The sequence below is a fragment of the Anarrhichthys ocellatus genome, unplaced genomic scaffold (assembly GCF_004355925.1).
Source record: "Anarrhichthys ocellatus isolate YVR2014 unplaced genomic scaffold, GSC_Weel_1.0 scaffold66, whole genome shotgun sequence".
In the NCBI taxonomy this organism is placed as follows: domain Eukaryota; kingdom Metazoa; phylum Chordata; class Actinopteri; order Perciformes; family Anarhichadidae; genus Anarrhichthys; species Anarrhichthys ocellatus.
In genome coordinates, this window is record NW_022280096.1 from 1,333,992 (window position 1) to 1,353,233 (window position 19,242).

The window sequence follows — 19,242 nt, forward strand, 5'->3', positions numbered from 1 at the left end:
GGGGCAAAGAACCTTTTAGATAGAAGAGCAATTAGGATGCTTTAAAGGGAAAACAGAATTCTGTCTTGCTTTTCTTATATCGGACAGTTAAGGTGACTTACTTACACTCATTTGCACTGACGTAGTCGCCATGACTTTACCCGTTGGTTTGTGGACTGCCGTTTTGAAGCCTCGAGTTTTGTCTCTCGCCCTCTTGGATTACGGCCGTCGCCATCTTGGCTTTTTGCAACCAATGAACAGAAGTGACCATATTTTGATTGAGGAGTGACTTAGAGACACTGTATACAGCTCTGGTAGAGACCTGTCAATCACTGTGTAGCCCCGCCCTAAAGCATACCCTGGTTTATGGTCTGTTTGACTCTAAATGGACCATAATGTACTAAATGAACATCATGCTGTATTGAAGAAGACTTGAAACTAGAGATTGAGACCATAAACTCATGTTTACAATGTTTACTGAGGTAATAAATCAAGAGAGAAGTAGAGTCATTTTCTCATAGACTTCTATACAACCAGAGGAGTCGCCCCCTGATGGTCACTAGAGAGAATGCAAGTTTAAGAAACTTCCGCATTAGCTTCACTTTTCAGAACCGGAGGTTGCCGCCTGGCTTAGTGTATTGGTTCCCCCTCCTAATGCCCTGATCCCCTTAAGTCTTGATTAAAACCTTTACCATATGTACCAATTCATACGTACCAGTGAAGCCCATCCTACTTCACACCATTGATTTTGTATTCACTTAACCACCCAGACCAAGATCCGCTGGCTGTGTGAGGAGGTGCGGGAGGGCACCGCAAGAGAGCAGTGCTTAAGGAAGCAGCAACAACAGACCAGGGATCAGTTGAAGGCCCTCAGGCAGAGCCGGGACTCAGAGCAGATGGCTCTCCTGCAGCGCCTGGACCAACAGGAGAAGCTGCTGCACTCCCTCGGCTCTGAAAAGAGAGGTACGTACACAAACGCTGTTTATTAATTAGAAAACATACCTTTGTGTTGATTTCTCTGAGGGTATGATATGTGGGTATAGATTTGTGTAGTGTTTGTTTTGCTCCAGCGGTGGTACTATCGTCATCAAAGCAAAACCACGCTATATAACAGCACAGCATCATAGGAGACTAATTAGGCTATGTGTTCTTTGTTGGGCAGCTAATACCTGATTAAAGGAAGCATTGAACAAGAACTGTTGAATTATCAGTTGGGAAACAGCGTGAATACTTAGCAAGCTCTCAATGGAAATGGAGTTATTCCTTGACTGTTGGACCAATAGTGGTTTTGATTAAACCTAGTCATACGTTGACTTCCTGTTTTCTTTGTTAATTGAATTCAAACACACCGTCATAAAAAGCAGTAACTAATTAAGTGACTGAAGGTTTTTTTGTCACTGGTGCTTGTTAAAATGGCTGCCTGTGCCTGTTCCCTTTGCATCTGATGCGTTGTTTTTTTAGACCGTGCACACTGGCCTGTCTGTTTAGGATTACAAATGTTTGAAAAAGCATCTTAATGTGTGTGAACTTTGAGAACTTCTGTGGAACATGGACTTGTTTTTTCCCGTCTCGAGTCCCATTTTTGAGTGAATTTCTCCTAATGAGCTGTAACTGCCAGAGGAAGAACAACTTGTTTTAGCGCTTCATCTGAACAATGCAGGGAAATGGGCCTAAGTTGTGTTCCATTAACAGAGAGAAAGAGAGTTTAAAGGACACAGAGACCATAGAGAGAGGTATAGTTAGACATGGACACAGAGACAATCCACTGTCCATCGTGTCGTTGTGTTTTTCAGCTGGAGTGGATAATTCTCATAAGATATACTTTTCTTACTTCTCTGCTCATCTCATAGATGAACTGTTAAAGCCAGCACTCTGTAGAACATTGTGTGATGTACAGTACTTGTCTCACAGTGAATTCATTACTGTCAGATTGAGGTTGCAGTCTGTGTTTTCCATCACTTCACATCACTTGCAATGGGTGTGAATGGGTGAGTGATGACATGTAGTGTTAAAGTGTTTTGAGTGGTCGGAAGACAAGCGAGGTGCTAAACAAGTACAGTCCATGTACCATCCACCATAACAGTAGTGTTAGTATAATGGGACCTACCCCAGGTTTTAGTTGAGCTGTGAGTCAGCAACAGTGGACTGCCACTACCAACTCTGTCTTCATTTGAACAGGCTAGCTGAAACCAGAGGTTGGAGTCGCTGTATTCCATAGCCAGATATGTGGCTACAGATGTAAATCAAGTGTGTCGGTCAGTGCAGTCAGATGGATCCAGAACTGGGGAACAGCCAATGAGTGGAACGGAAAAGGATCAATCCCAGTAAGACGTCATGCTCTCAGTAAAGGGACTTCAGTATGTTACTGTGTATTTAATAGAGAGCTTCCCGCATGATTAAAGAGTTGTGTCTGATTCTCTGTTCTTCTAGTCGTGTTTCAATCATAAATGGTGCAACAGTTCATTTATCAACAAAGAAGTTGGCATTATAAGTATAGGAAAAACAATACTTTATTATTATATTTCATGACAATAAATACAGATAAAATGTTTTTGGACATTTGCTCTCTTTCTTATTCCCATACTATGTTGCCACCGTTGTATTGAAACAGTTCGCATAAAGTTTATTCTGTTCAGCATAACGCCCAGCAGAATAAACTTGGGTAAATATTTTGGCGTTTGCTTAATAAGTGCTAACTCTATTGCTAAATGAAGTGAGTTATTCCTTTGATTCAACAGCTCATTAAGCAAAGAACCTGTGATTGTAATTCAAAACAATGTGTTGCAATCAACAACAAACACAAGCAGAGTTTGTGTTTCTGTACAAATAATCCTCTCACAGCAAAGTGTCTTTGAAGCAGTCCAACATATTGAGATGAGTTGCTTTCATTGCATGAGCAGGCTTTTCTCTCGTATGCTGGGAGGTTTAGTGACCGGGACTAGATTTTGGCAGGAGAAGTTGACCTATGAATGGGTTTGGCTGGTAGGATGGTGTAATCATTATCAGTGGAGCTGGGCTCAGACGGTGGGGTCCATTCACATAATAAGTCCCACTATTGCTGAAAGTATCTGTGTGAATGTGATTCACTTATAATAATCTAAACAACTGCTAAGGACCCCATGAAATGGCACAAATACTTTGTTTTAGATATTTATTGTTTACAATGTCTGAGATATTTTGTAAAGAAGCAATTCTCAACTCCATGAGAAACCTTCAATGCATTGTTCTGGTGATAGAGTTGGAAGATAAAACTTTATGGTCCCAGTCAAAGCACTCAAAAAGTATGCAACTCAACTGTGTACTACTTACTCTGTACTTCTACCTCAGGAGAAAATATTGTAGTACATTTACCTGAATGTTACTGATTACTCACAGATTCAGATTTAACTCACAAAATATAACAATTCAAATATGATGCTATATTATTCATTTAACTGTCCAGCATCTTATTAGAATGTAAAGCTCCACCTTGAACAGATACCTGTGCTCATAACGTCTCTCCTTCACTCTTAACTTGAAGTAAACATTTGAATGCAGGACTTTCACTGTGAAGTATTAATAGTTTTACTTTAGAAACAAACTTTTACCACTCCACATCCCAACATTTCCTGATAAAGAAATGAAAAGCAAAGCAAGGCAGCATTTGTCTGGGGCTCCAAATCTCTAGATCTGCCCCTGAAAACAACAGGCAGCTTGGGGCTACTCACGATCACAAACATCAGTGAAATACACTTAGCGGAGGTCATTTCCAAACAGGCTAATTGGTTGCTTGCTTTGAAATAACCACCTTGGTTATGAAGTAGAGCATGGATTTAATGAGTGGAGGTATTTTGAGTTAGTGTGTCAAAAACTTTCACTATTTGAGTTGTAATATCAGAGTAGCTCTGTTCCTGTAGATCTGCCTGTTGACTGCAGGGAAGTGAAGAAAAGTTTGGTTGTAACATTATCCAGCATTCGTTTAGCGTTAAAGTATTATAAACTAGCTAAAATACAGACGAATAAATCTCCACGTTATCTTAACCTGAAGCCTCTTTAGTCAGCTGAACGTGTAAAGGAACACAACGGTGGCTCCGACAGATCACTCATGCTGTTCTCTTAGTAGCTTGTTGGCCTCAGTCGATTCATTCTCGCTTCACATTTACTGACTCTTTCATGAGCTGCTTGGCAACCAGCGGATCAGCACCTTCCAACCATATTGGTACAGTTAGCCATTGTAACCGGACTCTTCTCTCTATCACTCTGTGATTCACTCATGGCCACATTGTTCACTGCTGTAGCTCCCTCCACCTTTTTATTGAACTGAAATCAAATGTTCATGTATGTGTTCATTAAGAGGAGATAATGAACAACAAAACAATGAACAACAAAAACTATTTTTTTCACTTTTTCAATTTAACAAAAAGAAGCCGAAGTTCTAAAATGTTACAGCATTTGCTGCCAAATCTAACAAATGGACAACCATCTGCTATGAGGGTCACTTCCTTGACCTTTGTCTACAGGCAAGCATACAATTCAACATATGAAGAATAAAGTTTGCAATAATAAATGAATGAGTATAAATGTGGCTAAAAATGTTCTGAACAGTTTCAAATCCATGTCTCTATTTTTCCAATAATACCAAATGACATAGTCATAGGAAATGATGGTTCCTTTTGTCTTTAAGTCAAGGTTTTGTTTTTTTTTTTAATGTTTTTGGTTAGATGGTTGAAATAAGGTGTGTAGGACAGAAAAGGCCTGTAAAACAAAGTGTGGAATCCTTTGACACTGGGTCATGTAGCTCTCCCTCAACTCATCAACAGTAACGTGTCTTTCAGAGCTGTTGGAGAGAAGTCGCAGGAAAGAGGAGGAAATGAGGAGCCTTCAGGTTAGCATGTTATATCTTCATCCATCCTTATCTGTTTGTTCATGTGTAGAGCTTTTTTAATATCCAGCTGGTCTTATTTTGCCAAAAAGAGACAGCTGGTACGATTTTTATTTATACCCCACATCTACTTCAAATTCTTCTTTGCTTATCTGAGTCCTGTGATGTGGTGCACAGCCGTGGGCCTGACAGACTGCTTGCAGCCTTGCTTGGACAAGTAGCTAATTACTGCAGACACGAGGCCTTGGTGTTTAAAAGCCGCCAGAGGCCTTGTCTCTGTCTCTCAGTACAGCAGCATCTACACTTGGCAGGCCACCAACTCACCTAGTCTGGATTGAACTGGCCCCCAGTGCCTCACCGACCCTTTACTCGCCATTAAACAGCCAAACTCAAACACACACTAAAATGTCTGCTAAGCATTTTTGTGTGTGTGGGTGTGTGTTGGATTCCGGGGTCCCATCTGTGGCTGCATGATGGCACCTGCCAGAGCTCGCATGCAATTAATCAGCCCTCTCAGACCCAGCCAAGCTTTTAATTATGAAGGATGAAGAGAGAGAGATGTACAGAGGTAAGACAGAGTGAGGGATGCTGACGAGTTAAAAAAATCTAAAATTGTTGACGGGTGGGCTGAGGGAAAGAAAGTAGCCTTGTTACTAACCATCAACACATTACAGGCAGAGGGGTAGAGCAGGTGTGTGTTTGAGTGGCAGATAAGAGGCATAGCATCACTTATGCATCATTAGAGAGGGAAGATCAGTCAGGAGCTGGATGAGTGGTGAGAGCGGTGTGTGTCTGTGTGAGTGTGTGTGTGATAAGGAGCTTGTTGTGTGCTACAGACTCTTCGGAGACCCTGTATTTTCCTTCCTTGTTGGCACACTCTATTTCTCTCTGCTAATCTACCGTTATGAGCAGTTATCTGGAGTCATTTGGTTAGGTTCAACATTACTTTGGAATTGGTTCTTAAGGTTTCTATGCATATAAAGCAACATTGCTGTGTTTGTGTGTCTTTTCAGGACCGTGTATTGGATCTGGAGATGGTAAGGTTTTATTTCTCTAATCAAAGTGATGAAAACAGTTGTATGTAAATTCAGGTTTAGAAAAGGTGGAGGAATGAGATGCCCTGGAGTTGTTAGAATAGAAGTTGTGCTGACTCTCAGTATGATTCGATGCTGCTGTGTCGGCTCTGTTTGTTTAGCAAACCCATAGAGGCTGACCCTGGGTTAGAAATGATTGCTTTAGTCAAGGCTCACAGCTCTGTTAATCATCATAAGTCTTGTTGATGGGGTTAAGAACCGAGCTGTACTGACAATACAGTATTGACATCATCATCCAAGCTGCTGTTGGTCACCACTAACGTCCTTAATCAGCTATTACACGTTACCCCAAATTACTTAGTGCCGCTGAACGGTTATATTGACCCAAGCTCTTCTTACCCCGTTGAAAAAATAAATAAGTAAAACTGTCCATTCATCACAATTATGTGGCACGCTTGGCCAACCTCCAATTAGCTGTTGTGAGAAAGAAGAGGAAAGGGCTCGGACTACTATCTGCTCCCAGCACAGCGGCAGGATGCATCGGTGGTGGGGATAGACCAGCGAGCCTCACTCGTACGTCAGTGCAGCATCAGCGGGACGCCTTGTAACTACCACTTCTTTTGATGCTTAAATGCTCCATCTGAATGGGAAGGCCATTGAAAGATGCGGTGGAGGGATGAATAGAATGGAGTGGAGCTGGAGTAGGTACTTAATCTTCATTAAAGATTGAGTGTGTTGTAACAAAGTCCTCAATTAGCTTTTGACACTATGACATGTCTGTTACTATGCAGTTTGAATAGGGAATGTGTCGGCAGCTTCCTGTAGCCACGTGGTTAAGGCCGATACTATAAGGTCGGCAGGCCTTTTTAATCCATCATACCTTTACAGCATAAACCACTTTTCCACCATTAATCCATGTCCTCAGTATTTTACAATCAATCTGCAATTCATCAATACATCGCTAAATACGCTACCTCTGGAAGAGCTTCAGAGGTAGGGGGAGGCAACGTGACACGCAAGCGTTGAATTAAAGGTGCCATGGGGAGTTATTTTCACACTGAATCGCATTGTTTGTATCCTTGAGGTTTAATAAATGTGTTTAGTTTCCTTCCTTGTTAAACATTTGCAAAGCATTTTTTTTCATATATTTCCAATTGTGCATTATTTACATACATTTTGTTTATATTACCATCACAAACTACTGGAGAGTGAGACAACATTGGCACATTTTACAGAAACATTGCTCCATAGCGTCACTAGTAGTGGATAAGAATGTTGTGGCTCAACATGATACCTTTAAAGTGCTGTAGATAAACTATGAGTGTTTGGAACATACAGAAAAACACAACTTATAAATATATTATCAATGACTTTGGTTTGCTTTTTGACAATAATGGCATCTTGTCAACATATTGCATTGAGTTCTACCAACATTGTAGATTGTGTGTTGAAGTGTTTAAGCATAATATATTATTAAGTAATATATTTACAAATGCACTTGATCCATACACCGTCTAAATGCAGGTTTGTTGTGCATGTGTGAATACTTATCATACAGTTTATTTTAAAGGAAGAATATATGCTCATGACACAAATGATTCATCAGCTGTGCACCCTTGTTCTTTGGGTAGTTCATCCCATTATCTCTGCAAATACAAAGGCATCAGTAACGTGCAGTTAAAGCCCACGGACAGCTGATCCAGCTGTGCAGCCGTCATCAGTAATCATTGCTTCAGGTGACCCTTGACTGGGATGGACTTCTCATTTCACTTTCATCATTCCCTCAGTCTGAAGTGAGAAGTAGTGAGGAAGAGGAAAAGACACGTGAGGGAAAGGGAGAGACGATTAAGGGAATTGTGATGTCGCCCCAGTATTAACCTGTGGATAATTCTCCATTTGCTCTTTTGTTGTTGCATCCTAATGCTTTCAGCTTGCCCCTTAAATGGTAATTGATGGTAATTGTGTTTGCTGTTTTTCCTTGATTTCTTTGTTTGATGAATACAATTATTACACTAAAACAGTATCTGTGGGCTCAATGCTGTGAGCTACAGTCTCCTGCATATCCTCCTGATTTCAGTCTCCTGGTTTCTTTGAACCTCATTCAAAGAATCTCTTGAAATATGTTTTATGGTTTCAGCACAATGCAGATGTTGTATTGATTCTCCGTTAAATCTCTTTGCTGTTAGTCATGTTTGTAGTTGTGTGGATTGAAATGGCCGGAGTTAAATGACTTAATATGAATGTCAGACAATGCAAACGAATATGGTGATGTAAATGAACTGATTTGATGTGTGTGCTTTCCAGAACACCAGAGTAGCCCTGGACCACTTGGACTCAATTCCAGAGAAACAATGTCTGATGGAGAACTTCAAAGATTTGGAGGTGGGTCCAGTTAAAGCCTAGATTACTTTTCTCTGGAATAAAATGTTGTTTTTTTTCCCTTGAATTACCAAACTTGGGTGCAGCGAAACTTCAACTTCAGTTTAATTGAAGTCCACATTACCCAGAGAGTCTCTCTCTGACTCTACAAGTCAGTGAACAACAGAAAATTCAAAGAATAACTTTAAAACCAAAGATTCTTCTTCTTTTCGTTTCACTGAAGCGTGGTGGTTATATGACAGTTTCCCATTTCTTTACACAGTCCTTTGCATTGTTATTGAACACTGCAAGGTCTTTTGAGTTGCAAGGGTTGCGTAGTGGAGGGCAGACAAGGCAGTGCTCCATAGTATGGTCTGCTTCTCCACAGTCACAGGTGGTTGGGCCAGCCTTGTAGCCCCATCTGACCAGAGCAGCTGTTGATCGTCCCGTTCTCGTTCTGAGGCAGTTTAGTGTTTTCCATTGAGCCCATGGTGCTTCTGGGCCAGGGGGAAGGTTTTCAGTGGGGGGTATTCCCATGACAGTTGGAGGAGGGTCATTCTCAAGCTTTTCCCTCCAGAGTTGGATTCTGGTTTCTTCCCGAGACTTTGTTCGGGGCTGGACATGGCTGAGAAAGCTTCTTCTTGACTTTAGCTGTTGGGCCGGGGGGGTGACATCCATGGAGGAGATGGCGTTCATCACTAGTAGATTTTGATTTCTCGACCAAAGATCATACAGTATAACGTAATAGGACTGGAGTAGGTTGCTTACTTGTCAACAAGGTAAAACATCCTGGATTTGCAAGTATCTGCAGAACTCGGCAAAGACTTGACCACCAAGAGTTCAAGGAATGGTTAACGGTGCTCAATACTAAATTCAGGGCATATATTTGGACGACCGTAGCTCACTGGGTTAAGAGGGTTGTCTGCTAACCGCAAGGTCAACGGTTTGATCCTCCACTGGGACGTGTCACGTGTCGAAGTGTACCTGAGCAACTGAACCCCTAATGGCTCCCCGGCTATATACAGGGATGGGTCAAATGCAGAGACAAATTTCCCCCTTAACGGGATCAATATAGTATAATAAATTAAAAATAAATATTGCGACCACTGAGCTAACAGTGCTGACACAATGTTTACCGGAGGGGGATGTAAAGGGAGACAGACTTCATTCTCTGCTCAGGTAGACCACGTAGTGGAGGATCAGAGTTCATTGCAACTAAAATGTTGTCATTAGTTACTTTAATCTGTGCAGTTTCAGTAGCGTTTGGGTCTGAAACCAAACTGAAGCTCATCAAGAAGGTCATAACTGGATAGAGGGGCAGTGAGCTGGCTGGCAACCCTGTTTTCTAACAGTTTGGACGTGAAAGAATGAAGAGACTGTAAATTAGCACCACGCAGAAAACACTGCTCCAATGAATCAATGCTATTCTTCTTCTGCTAAGACTATTGACAAGCTCCGGCTTTTGTCCCTCTGGCCTGGTTAAAAGACAGCTGTGTCTGTTGTGCGGGTGGTTATGGTGACACAGCCTCCATCTTGTGCCAACAGGAGTCACAGCAGCAGAGAGAGATGGTAGAGCAGCGCTACACCAAATACAAAGAGATCGTCTGGGACCTACAGCACCAGCTGGACGAGTCCAAACGCAGAATCCAGGAGTACAGAGTACGACTAACACACACAGATGTGCTTCATAATGCCTTTCAAGAGCCTGACAACAACCCACACCTTTTCTATTTCAGTCACTAATTGCCATGCTTTGTTCAAACAGCAGCCGTTTGGATCAGGATATCCTGACTTTGAGTCATTTATGAGTCTAGCTCGCCCACACCACAGCCGATGTGTGCAAAGCACCTCATTTGCAACTTGTGTGAATAACTGAATAATTCCACATGCTGGTAATGTATCATGGATGGACAGAGTGGGAAAGCTCAAGCAATGGCACAAATGTACGCTTAAACAACACCTGAATGTTACCCATCTCTGTTAATAGCTGCAGTCCTCTTCTGTGCTATGAAGCAGTCATGGGAGCCATCAAGACATCACTGTTGACAGCTGATTGCCATCAGCCATTTGCAGCCTCCCCCAAACAGCCATACCGTCACTTTTTAAATGGTTTTAATCTGCCAGATTACCCCCTTGGTTTGCCAAATGACTCCTGTGTTGAGTGATAAGTGGCGATTACATTAGCGTAATAGCTGCTGCACACCCGGGGTTTGTTTAAGGAAAAGGGATGATCACAGTCAGCAATGCCAACAACAAGCCGCTTCGACATTGAATGTAAAAGTGCGTCTCTGCTTGAACCACTAGTATTCAGACAGGCTCAGTGTTTGTCCTGTCATTACAGGACATCTGTAATATTAATGATTCATAAACACCGGATAAATGGAATCTGTAATATGTGTCAAACTTGAAGAGACACCAGTGACTTGACGGGCCTTGCAACAGAATCCCAAAGTATAAAGAGATGTCTGCTCAGGCTGGCACGCTTGTGCCACCATGTTTACAGGCAAATAAATGTCTGTAGAAGAAGCTTTTATCATACACAGGCCCACACCTTTCATAGAGGGACTCGCACCGCTCTCTTCCCAAACAGAATATTTTATCATTATGTAGAGCTCTTGGGATGCAAAAGAAAGCATCCAAATCTGGCCCACAACTCTCATCTTAAGCTGCTTTGAGCATTATACAGAGCTGTTCACATTTATGGTTGTACTATGTGTAGTTTTACATTGTGAAATGTGCCCATGGCCAAAGGGATGTGGCTTCACCCTCAGTTAGTCTGTCACTAACACTTTGGACCAACAGACAGATATAATATCTCCATTATTGGATGGATTGTTAATAGATTGTGGCGCAGACACTAATGTTCATTCAGTATGTTGAATCATTGCATCTTCACATCATGACTTAAATGCTAGCACACAAGTGAAGATGGTAATTGCCAGTATTACTAATTACATAATGAATGCATAATATGTGCGGGTAAACAAGACTAAAGTAGACAGGCGAGTGTTTGACCCACGTTGGAAAAGGAACCTCTGAGACTTGGTGTAGCAGCCGTGGTGTCTGCGCACAGTTTGCGCCACTTCATCTCGTAGATGTGGAGATGTTTGATTTTCAGAGGATCACCAAAGTCTTTAGGCATGAACACTTCATGGCAAAGCACCCAATGATTGTTGAGATGGACGAGTACATGATGAGTCTGTTGTCCTGACTTGTTTGGGTCCAAGTGTATGTCCTCAGACTATACGTTATACATTACATCACAGTGCTGCTAGCATGGCTGTAGACCCTCACTGTGTCAGTGACCGTGTCCTCCTGTCTTCCAGGACGAGAAGCTGGACTCCACTTCCAGGAGCCTGAGACTGGCCGCTGTTTCTTCCTCCGTCAGAGAGCCCAGCATGTTCCTGAGCAGCTCGCTGAGATCTGACACACTATGTGAGCATTTATACACTGCTGCTACAAACCCTGTGCTGTGCCAGCTCGTCTAATGGCTGTTTTGGTACTCAATCTCTGTGTTGCTAGATCATTTGAAAACGTACAACAGTATTTGTTAAATGGTTTATCATAAGTCTGCACAATGATGGCTAGAATGACAATCCAGGTCACTGCTGCATCCCACAGTACAGTACATCATTATGTAGCTGTGTGATGTACGCATGATGCTGTAAGACACTGTGGCCGTCTTACAGCACTCTCACTTCTCCATTCAGTATTTCAACATGGCACACAGTGCTCAAACTTTCCATCAGCGCTCTGAGAGTGCGTCTGTCTGTATCACTGCCCGTGGCTCTCAGCCAAAATCACTTGTAGCGCTTTCCTAAGCTGCTTACAGATATCTGGCTCAGTGTGAGAGGAGCGTACTTTCTGTGGCTTTGTGTCTCTTTTACCTCCAGGAAGTGTGCTGGCCAAAGTAGATCTATGGCTACTTAACACTGGTATACAATGTAATTATCACATGTATTCAGGACTACTTGGGCAGTGACAGGAATCATTGAGGGCCCACGTGTATTGGACTAGATCCATTAACAATCAACGGGGATACGTACTCCCGCATTGTGGGCTGTGACTGGCTGAGAAACAGGGACGGGGAATATAACTGCTTTTGTTTTGCGTCTGATCCACAGCTCCTCACAAACGACTGACCAGTTCAGACTTGGATGACTCCCCAGTCTACGGGGCCAGACCCCTCACAGATTAGCTCCACTCCAGTGAGCCTTCATCCATCTTTGATTCTACCTGCTGCTCATGCAGAACAAAGAAACAACTTGACTGTACTAGGAAGCTTTGCACTCAACACTAATCCTCCTCTACCTCAACCGGGCAATCACTGAAGGTGCTCAAAAGCAGAGGAGTAAGACAGGTTTCACCTCCACCTTTCTGGACTTTGTGGAGTTTGGACACTGTAAAGGAGAAAATACTGTAAAGTGTTTAGATGTTATTTAAGAACCTGAATTGAATGTATTTAATGGATTTGAAAAAATATTTATACCAAAATAGTTTTACGGTTTTATTTGTTAACAGCTGTTTAAAATATTGTTTAGTGTATTATTATCATGCCAATGCCAAGTTTGTGCTAAAATGTTTACTCCACTCAAACAACACTGGTGCCTTTCAAAACATGTACTTTTGTTTTTTACTGACATCATGAAAATGAATATCTGTTTTTACATCTCTTTTAATGTATTCACCGATTTGCGTTATGGCTTTATATTTTTTGTTTCATGCAGTTTGTAAAAAAAGACTCAATAAGCACAAATAGAAGTCTATCCTTTTAATGTGAAGGAAGTATATGCACTGTGAGTGAATCCCCATGCGGCCAAATGTCTGGTTCTATAAGCAGCGCACACTTGATGTCTCCTTCATTCCAGAGCTAAGTGTTTGCTTTGCAGCAGCTGAGATTCCAGCTTCTCCCACTGGCACATCTTCTGCTGTTTGCTAAAATCCTTCATCGGAGGGAACAACCAAAAGCCACATGAGAGAGGAGCGTCTTCTCTTAAGGCGCTGCTCCACTTCAAAGACGTAAACGCATGCAGTAACTGCTGTGTAAACACTTCTCAGTTAAATCATCTCGTTGGAGCCGTATGTTCCGAGACTTCGTGCAGTACTTTGGAAAGGTGTGTCGTTAAAATGGCAAATAAAAGTCATTTGATTGTTGATGGCCACACAAGTTTGTCTTCTGTACAGTATGTTACTCTGTAGCACAAATATATAAATGGACAGCATTGTGGTAATGCATGTCAGTGTGATGTGAGGAGGGAGGAGTCCTGATGGCTAACGGATTAAAGCTGCTTGTGAAGCCATGCAAGGTGCTACCTGCCCATCAGCACTATCTAACATTCACACACTGCAGGCACAGCCTGCGGGAGTTATTTGGGGTTAAGTGTCTTGCCCGAGGACACATCGACATGGGCTAGAGCCTGCCAATCGAAGGACGACCTGCTCTACCACTGAGCCACAGTCGCTGTAGCACCTCCCTGAGGAAAGGAGCTGCAGGAGGACATGAGGGATCGGAGGGCAGGTGGAATGGGGTTTTCAGGCCTTGCATAAAACTTAAATTAACTTTATGCATTTGCATAGCGCCTTTCTTGTCGTCCGACCACTCAAACCGCTACATGACCACATGCATCCATTCACACATTTTTACACTAATGTGAAGAAAAGCTGAGATGACACCTACCCCTCAGGATCATAACTAATAATAATAATAATCATTCACACACATTTTTACACTAATGTGAAGAAAAGCTGAGATGACACCTACCCCTCAGGATCATAACTAATAATAATAATCATTCACACACCGATGGCACAGACTGCAGGAGCTCTTTGGGGTTCTGTATCTCAACATGCGTACTGGAGGAGCCGGGGATCGGCCTGCCGACCATGTGAATAATGGATGACCCGCCCTCCTCTGAGCCTCAGGGAGCAGCGGTGTTATAAATGTCCTAAAGGTCACAGTATAGGATGTCATTAAATCTCTTTGGTCGTGTGTTCTTCCCATTTCTCCGGAATAGTGCATCTGGTCTTCACGCTTGGTGGGTGTGTTGTTGTGGAGCCAAGGGAGTGCTTTTTCAAATTTGGTAAAATATGGATATGCAACACTTTCAATATTAATAAATGTTGGATAAACAAGCCAAGCAGCAGGGGTGTATGAATCCGTATGTAGTGCATACTGCGTATTAAATGAAGTATGATGTTACCAACAGACATCACACTGAGGCTTCAGCACCTGTAGCAACTCACATCTCTGAAAACTGTCACAGCAGATCTGGGTATTTATTTGGATAAACTGAGTACATATTGGGAATCAAATTGGTGACTGTCTCACATGAAAACATAAAAACTTAACAGAGAGACATTAATAGAACTAAAAACTATTTGTGACGTAAACTATAAACTACTAATCTTAAAGCTGTTAATACTTCACAGTGATGAGTGAAGGAGGCGTGATCAGCACAATGTACTTATGTTTACTTAACTGTTCTAATATGATGCTAGATAGTTTAATGAATAACAATTCATCATGTTTTGACTCCTCTCTCAGGTAAATGAACTACCATGTTTTCCTCTGAAGTAGAAGTACACAGTAAGTACTACACAAGTTATGTCAGGGTACAATGAGTAAGAATTAACATAACAGTCTTTTTCACATCTAAACATAATAAATCTACAGCTGCCTGGGGCCCTTGTTGCGTTTGCACTAAGTGCAATTTGCCCCAGAGGGCTTAGTGGGATGACAGGAATGTGTTTTGCCTAATGGTAAAGTATAGTATGGTAATAAAAGTCAGAGTATATTTGTATAGTATGTGATTAAAAAGTCACAGTATAGTATAGTATGTCATATGAATATCATGTCATAGTATCACGTCATAAACAACTTGACAAAGTCTTTATATTAGTACTGTATGTCAGAACGAAGTCATAAACAAGTCATTGTATAGTTTGTCTTTACATTTCAAATACAATTCATAGTATGCAATTGATTTAGTATCCTAAAGATGGTCTTTGATTTAACATTAGTATCATATATTGTCAACTTTCTTTTTTTCCAAATGTAATGCAGTATCATTTAGTAAGAGTACATTTCAGCCAAACTACTTTTTACTTTTACATGAGAAAATGTTTAGACAAGTACTTTACTGTGACATGAGTTCAAGCTCTTTTAACTTACAGTATTCTGCTATCCTGTCCTCCTCAGAGGGACAGCTCAGTGTGGGAGTGTTTGTTCGACAGTATGAGGGAGGACAGATTACATCACACTAAATAAAATACAGAAGAAGACAAGAGACCTAAACTTGATGAAGATATGTCCTAAAACCAAGTAGAAACTCTGACTTCGAAAATTGTATTTTTTCTAGTAGGAGGTAGCAATTTCTTGGGAGCTCCGAGTTGTCTGGAACACCGCATAAGATCTGTGGCTGTTACAAGCTGAAGACATTTTGATCCACGACATATATCCTGATGAGTTTAGAGGCCTTATTACCTATTTGAGTAATTTCAGTGAACCTCACTGGAATCATGTGTGAGCAGCATGGTGCTTTTAAATCTGAAACAAGACATGCAGGTATCAATTCATGAAGCTAAGCTTCCTAAAAGGAAAACTGATTCATACACTTTTACTAAATCCAAGCTTGTGGGGTTTTTGGAGCTTTGCATATGCCAGTTGTACAAAACAAATCCTTTGAAAGCTCCTGCAGGTGTCTTTTGTACAAAGACAAGAAAGAAAAGAAGAAAGAAAAACTAAGCCATGTCTTCCTCTTTAAGAAAATACAAAGTTTATGTGAGTTTTGTCATTTCTGAACAGTAATTTACTGCCTCATCCTCTGCAGAAACACTGGAATCTCCGTTGTTACTTATTTAACATATCAAATCGTAATTTATTGATGTGTGCATTGGAATGTATTTGTGAATCGTTCTGTGTGCATTTGTGAGTCTTTCTGTGTGCATTTGTGAGTCTTTCTGTGTGCATTTGCAATTATTGAGACTGATCTGACCCCATAGATCTGACCCCATAGATCTGACCCCATACAACCAAGCTTAGAGCAAAGATGAGCTGCGGAGCTGTACCAAGCCGTCACTCGACCCCCGTTTCCCCTTTTAACTTCTAAGTACATTTGGAAAGCCAAGGTCCAGAGAAAATTCTCCGACTGCACTTGTGGTGTGGTGTCTCCCTAAATGTGCTGTACATTTGACATGTATCCATTGTACATCCATTGTGTCATCTACCACAGTGTGGTAGGTGCTTCAGTCAGGGGTTCAGCACTAATCACATAGTCCAGACAGTCTCACAGATACCTGGAGAGACTTGAAGTGTTCGGCTTTATTGAGCAGGGGCACTTTCAGGAATAATATCTGTTCAGGGCTCAAACCTGTGCTCAAATTTCAGTTTGAAGATAATGAGCAATCTCAGAGTTTTGCTTTTTTGCCCCCTCATTCAGCATAGTATTGGTATCTTCACATTTGGCTAAGTAAATCACATTTGGTAAGTTTAGTCACACTTAGAGACAACCCTGCTCCCTGATGTGCTTCTTTATCCTGTAACTCCGTCCTCAGGAAGCCGTCTGCTTATCTAAGCTATATTAGGTTGCAAAACACATGCAGACTCGTGGATCAGTTCTGCTGCTCCCAGCAGACTGGTTCCCATTTACATTCTGCCCCATCATTAGTCCAGCTTTACTCCACTTTGTCAGGTTGAGAGAAATGAATTCACAGCTTTCCACACGTTTGTGTTTATGTGTGTGATCCCACAGAAGAAAATACAGCCTCTACATGAAAATGAAGATGTTTGTAATCTGAATTTCACATGCGTGACAACTTTAACACACATCGGTGTGAGCCAGTCAGAATAAACTGCAGTATGACCGTCGAAGTTATTCTAAGAGTCAGTAGTATTCAGATGTATTCAGAAGAACTGAGACGGCCTCTCTCTCTGTTTGTATAAATGCATTAGGTGACGCATGTTCAGAGCTGACAGTCAACACACAAACACATTCAGACACACCAACATCCTTTCTCATGTATTGTTCCACAGCTATTATGAGGCAACTACAGAAGATTTGAAACATTGCCTACCTTCTGCTCAGCTGTGCCCTCAGTGTCTCTCGGCTCAACTTTCCACCCGTGCACCTCTGGTGTCCCTCTGGTGTCCCTCTGGTGTCCCTCTGGTGTCCCTCTGGTGTGTCGCATCAGTGGCTCATTACGAGTCAGACAGCTCCCATGTGTTGGCTTCAGTTGTGACCCTCCAATCTGTTCCATGATCCACCAAACATGACGACTGTTCTAGTGTACAGATACAGATGAAACCTCCTGAGTTACATGGTCAGCTCCTGGGGGATGACTTCCCTGATCACCAGCCATCCAATGATTTGACTTTGACTCCTTATTTGTCTTTGCGGTGAGCATCAATCACTATGACAACTAAGCCACTCCATTAAAATGTTGCTTAGCCTCCCAAATCAAATTTCATTTCTCCCCCATTGTATTGGAGGTGCAGCAGAAATCTCTGATGAATATCTTCAAACAAATCAAACTAAAACTATGCAGCTAGATTGCAACAGGAGGAAGTGAAACTATAGTGATTTATGGAACTAACATTCAGTGAAGACCTGGAGGTACAACTGTGCTTATTGGTTTCATATCTTATCATGTATTGTTGCTTCCCTGGTTTAGATTCGATATTAATAATCAACTTGAGTATCTTTTACCCACAGGATCATACAACAGCTGCAACTATTCAGGATCTAATCGCTCCAGGGCACGAGGCAGGATGTTTAATATGCGGTGACAGTGGAGAAGCACCTGAGCCATTACTACCCCCCCCTCCACACACACACAGACACACACACCTACACACACACACACACCTACACTTACACACACACACCTACACTTACACACACACACACACACACCTACACACACACACACCTACACTTACACACACACACACACACACACACACGCACACACACAAAAACACACACACACACACACACACACACACATAATGATACTGTATATACAGTATATTCCCCTCTCCTCAGGAATACTGTGATTCCTAAAGTCAAGGCTCATTTCATATCACCTCACTAAATGGCCATTAGTAAACACAGCAGACCCTTGGTGTTGCCTCGGCCTCTCTCAGCCAATCACAGGGCGATGGGTGGTGGCCCCTGCCTCTCACTGCTCCTCTAGTGCTGGCGTAAGCCTCTGCAGCAGCCACCGAGGCTGATTCCCATTAGAACAAACCTATTTGGCTTGCATTACAAACCCATTCAATCAGGCAGCCAGGCTCTGCTTTTTCGTTTAAGCCCGGAGGCTGAGAGTGTATCCAGCCGCCGCTGTTCAATAAGTGAATGGGTTATTGCAGCTGAGTCTCCGTATCAAGCTCATTTTCTCCTGGGCTTAGAGAGGGGGGAAAAAGCGAACATGTTTTTTATGCAATTGTTGTGCAGCGATTTGTATTTATAAGCCATGTTAGAAGAAGATAAAGTGCTGTGTTCGCTCATGGAATATGCAACAGTCACGGGTGAGTGGGGTGATTTCCATGTTTGATGGCAGACAGGTGTGGAGGACCAGTCGCTCAGTCAGCCAGTCGTGACGCTAGAATGACCTCTGCATGGCTCCGGGAGCGCGAGGCTCATCGTCATCATCACCTGTGAGGACCTGAGCCGTAGATCGCACAGAGCAGACGGCGTGACGACCGGCTGTGCATTGACTGGAGGGCCTGAGTGACGAGGCTGTAATAGTGACAGCCTCAGTGTCATGAGTTCATTACTAATTATGAGAATATGTAATCAGCCTGCATTAAGGTGCTGACTCTCATGTCAATACAGTCTGGTCTAAACTTCTTTTTATGATCCTCATATATTTCTGTCATTTTACTTCATAACCTGCTCCACTTATTCTGGATGAAATCTTCAAAACAAATCAAAGAAGTCTTCTCTGTGCAGCTGCTGCAACAACTGGAACACATGGATACCATTATATTATACCATCTTATTATGGGAG

The 19,242-nt window shown here is 42.1% G+C and overlaps 1 protein-coding gene across 3 annotated transcripts in view; it reads left to right on the forward strand.

The window, feature by feature from the left end:
- Positions 1 to 13,592, forward strand: part of cep128 (centrosomal protein 128) — a 37,976-nt gene extending 24,384 nt beyond the window's left edge. For 2 of the 3 annotated variants that reach the window (XM_031872791.1, XM_031872793.1), the window contains exons 19-25: positions 750 to 942; positions 4,794 to 4,843; positions 5,854 to 5,877; positions 8,179 to 8,256; positions 9,778 to 9,891; positions 11,559 to 11,667; positions 12,357 to 13,592. In XM_031872791.1, coding sequence (XP_031728651.1) covers positions 750 to 942; positions 4,794 to 4,843; positions 5,854 to 5,877; positions 8,179 to 8,256; positions 9,778 to 9,891; positions 11,559 to 11,667; positions 12,357 to 12,430 — 642 coding nt within the window. In that variant the 3' untranslated portion in view covers positions 12,431 to 13,592. The remainder of the gene's footprint in view (positions 1 to 749; positions 943 to 4,793; positions 4,844 to 5,853; positions 5,878 to 8,178; positions 8,257 to 9,777; positions 9,892 to 11,558; positions 11,668 to 12,356) is intronic. The other variant, XM_031872794.1, reaches the window with a different exon arrangement.
- Positions 13,593 to 19,242: the final 5,650 nt, after the last annotated feature.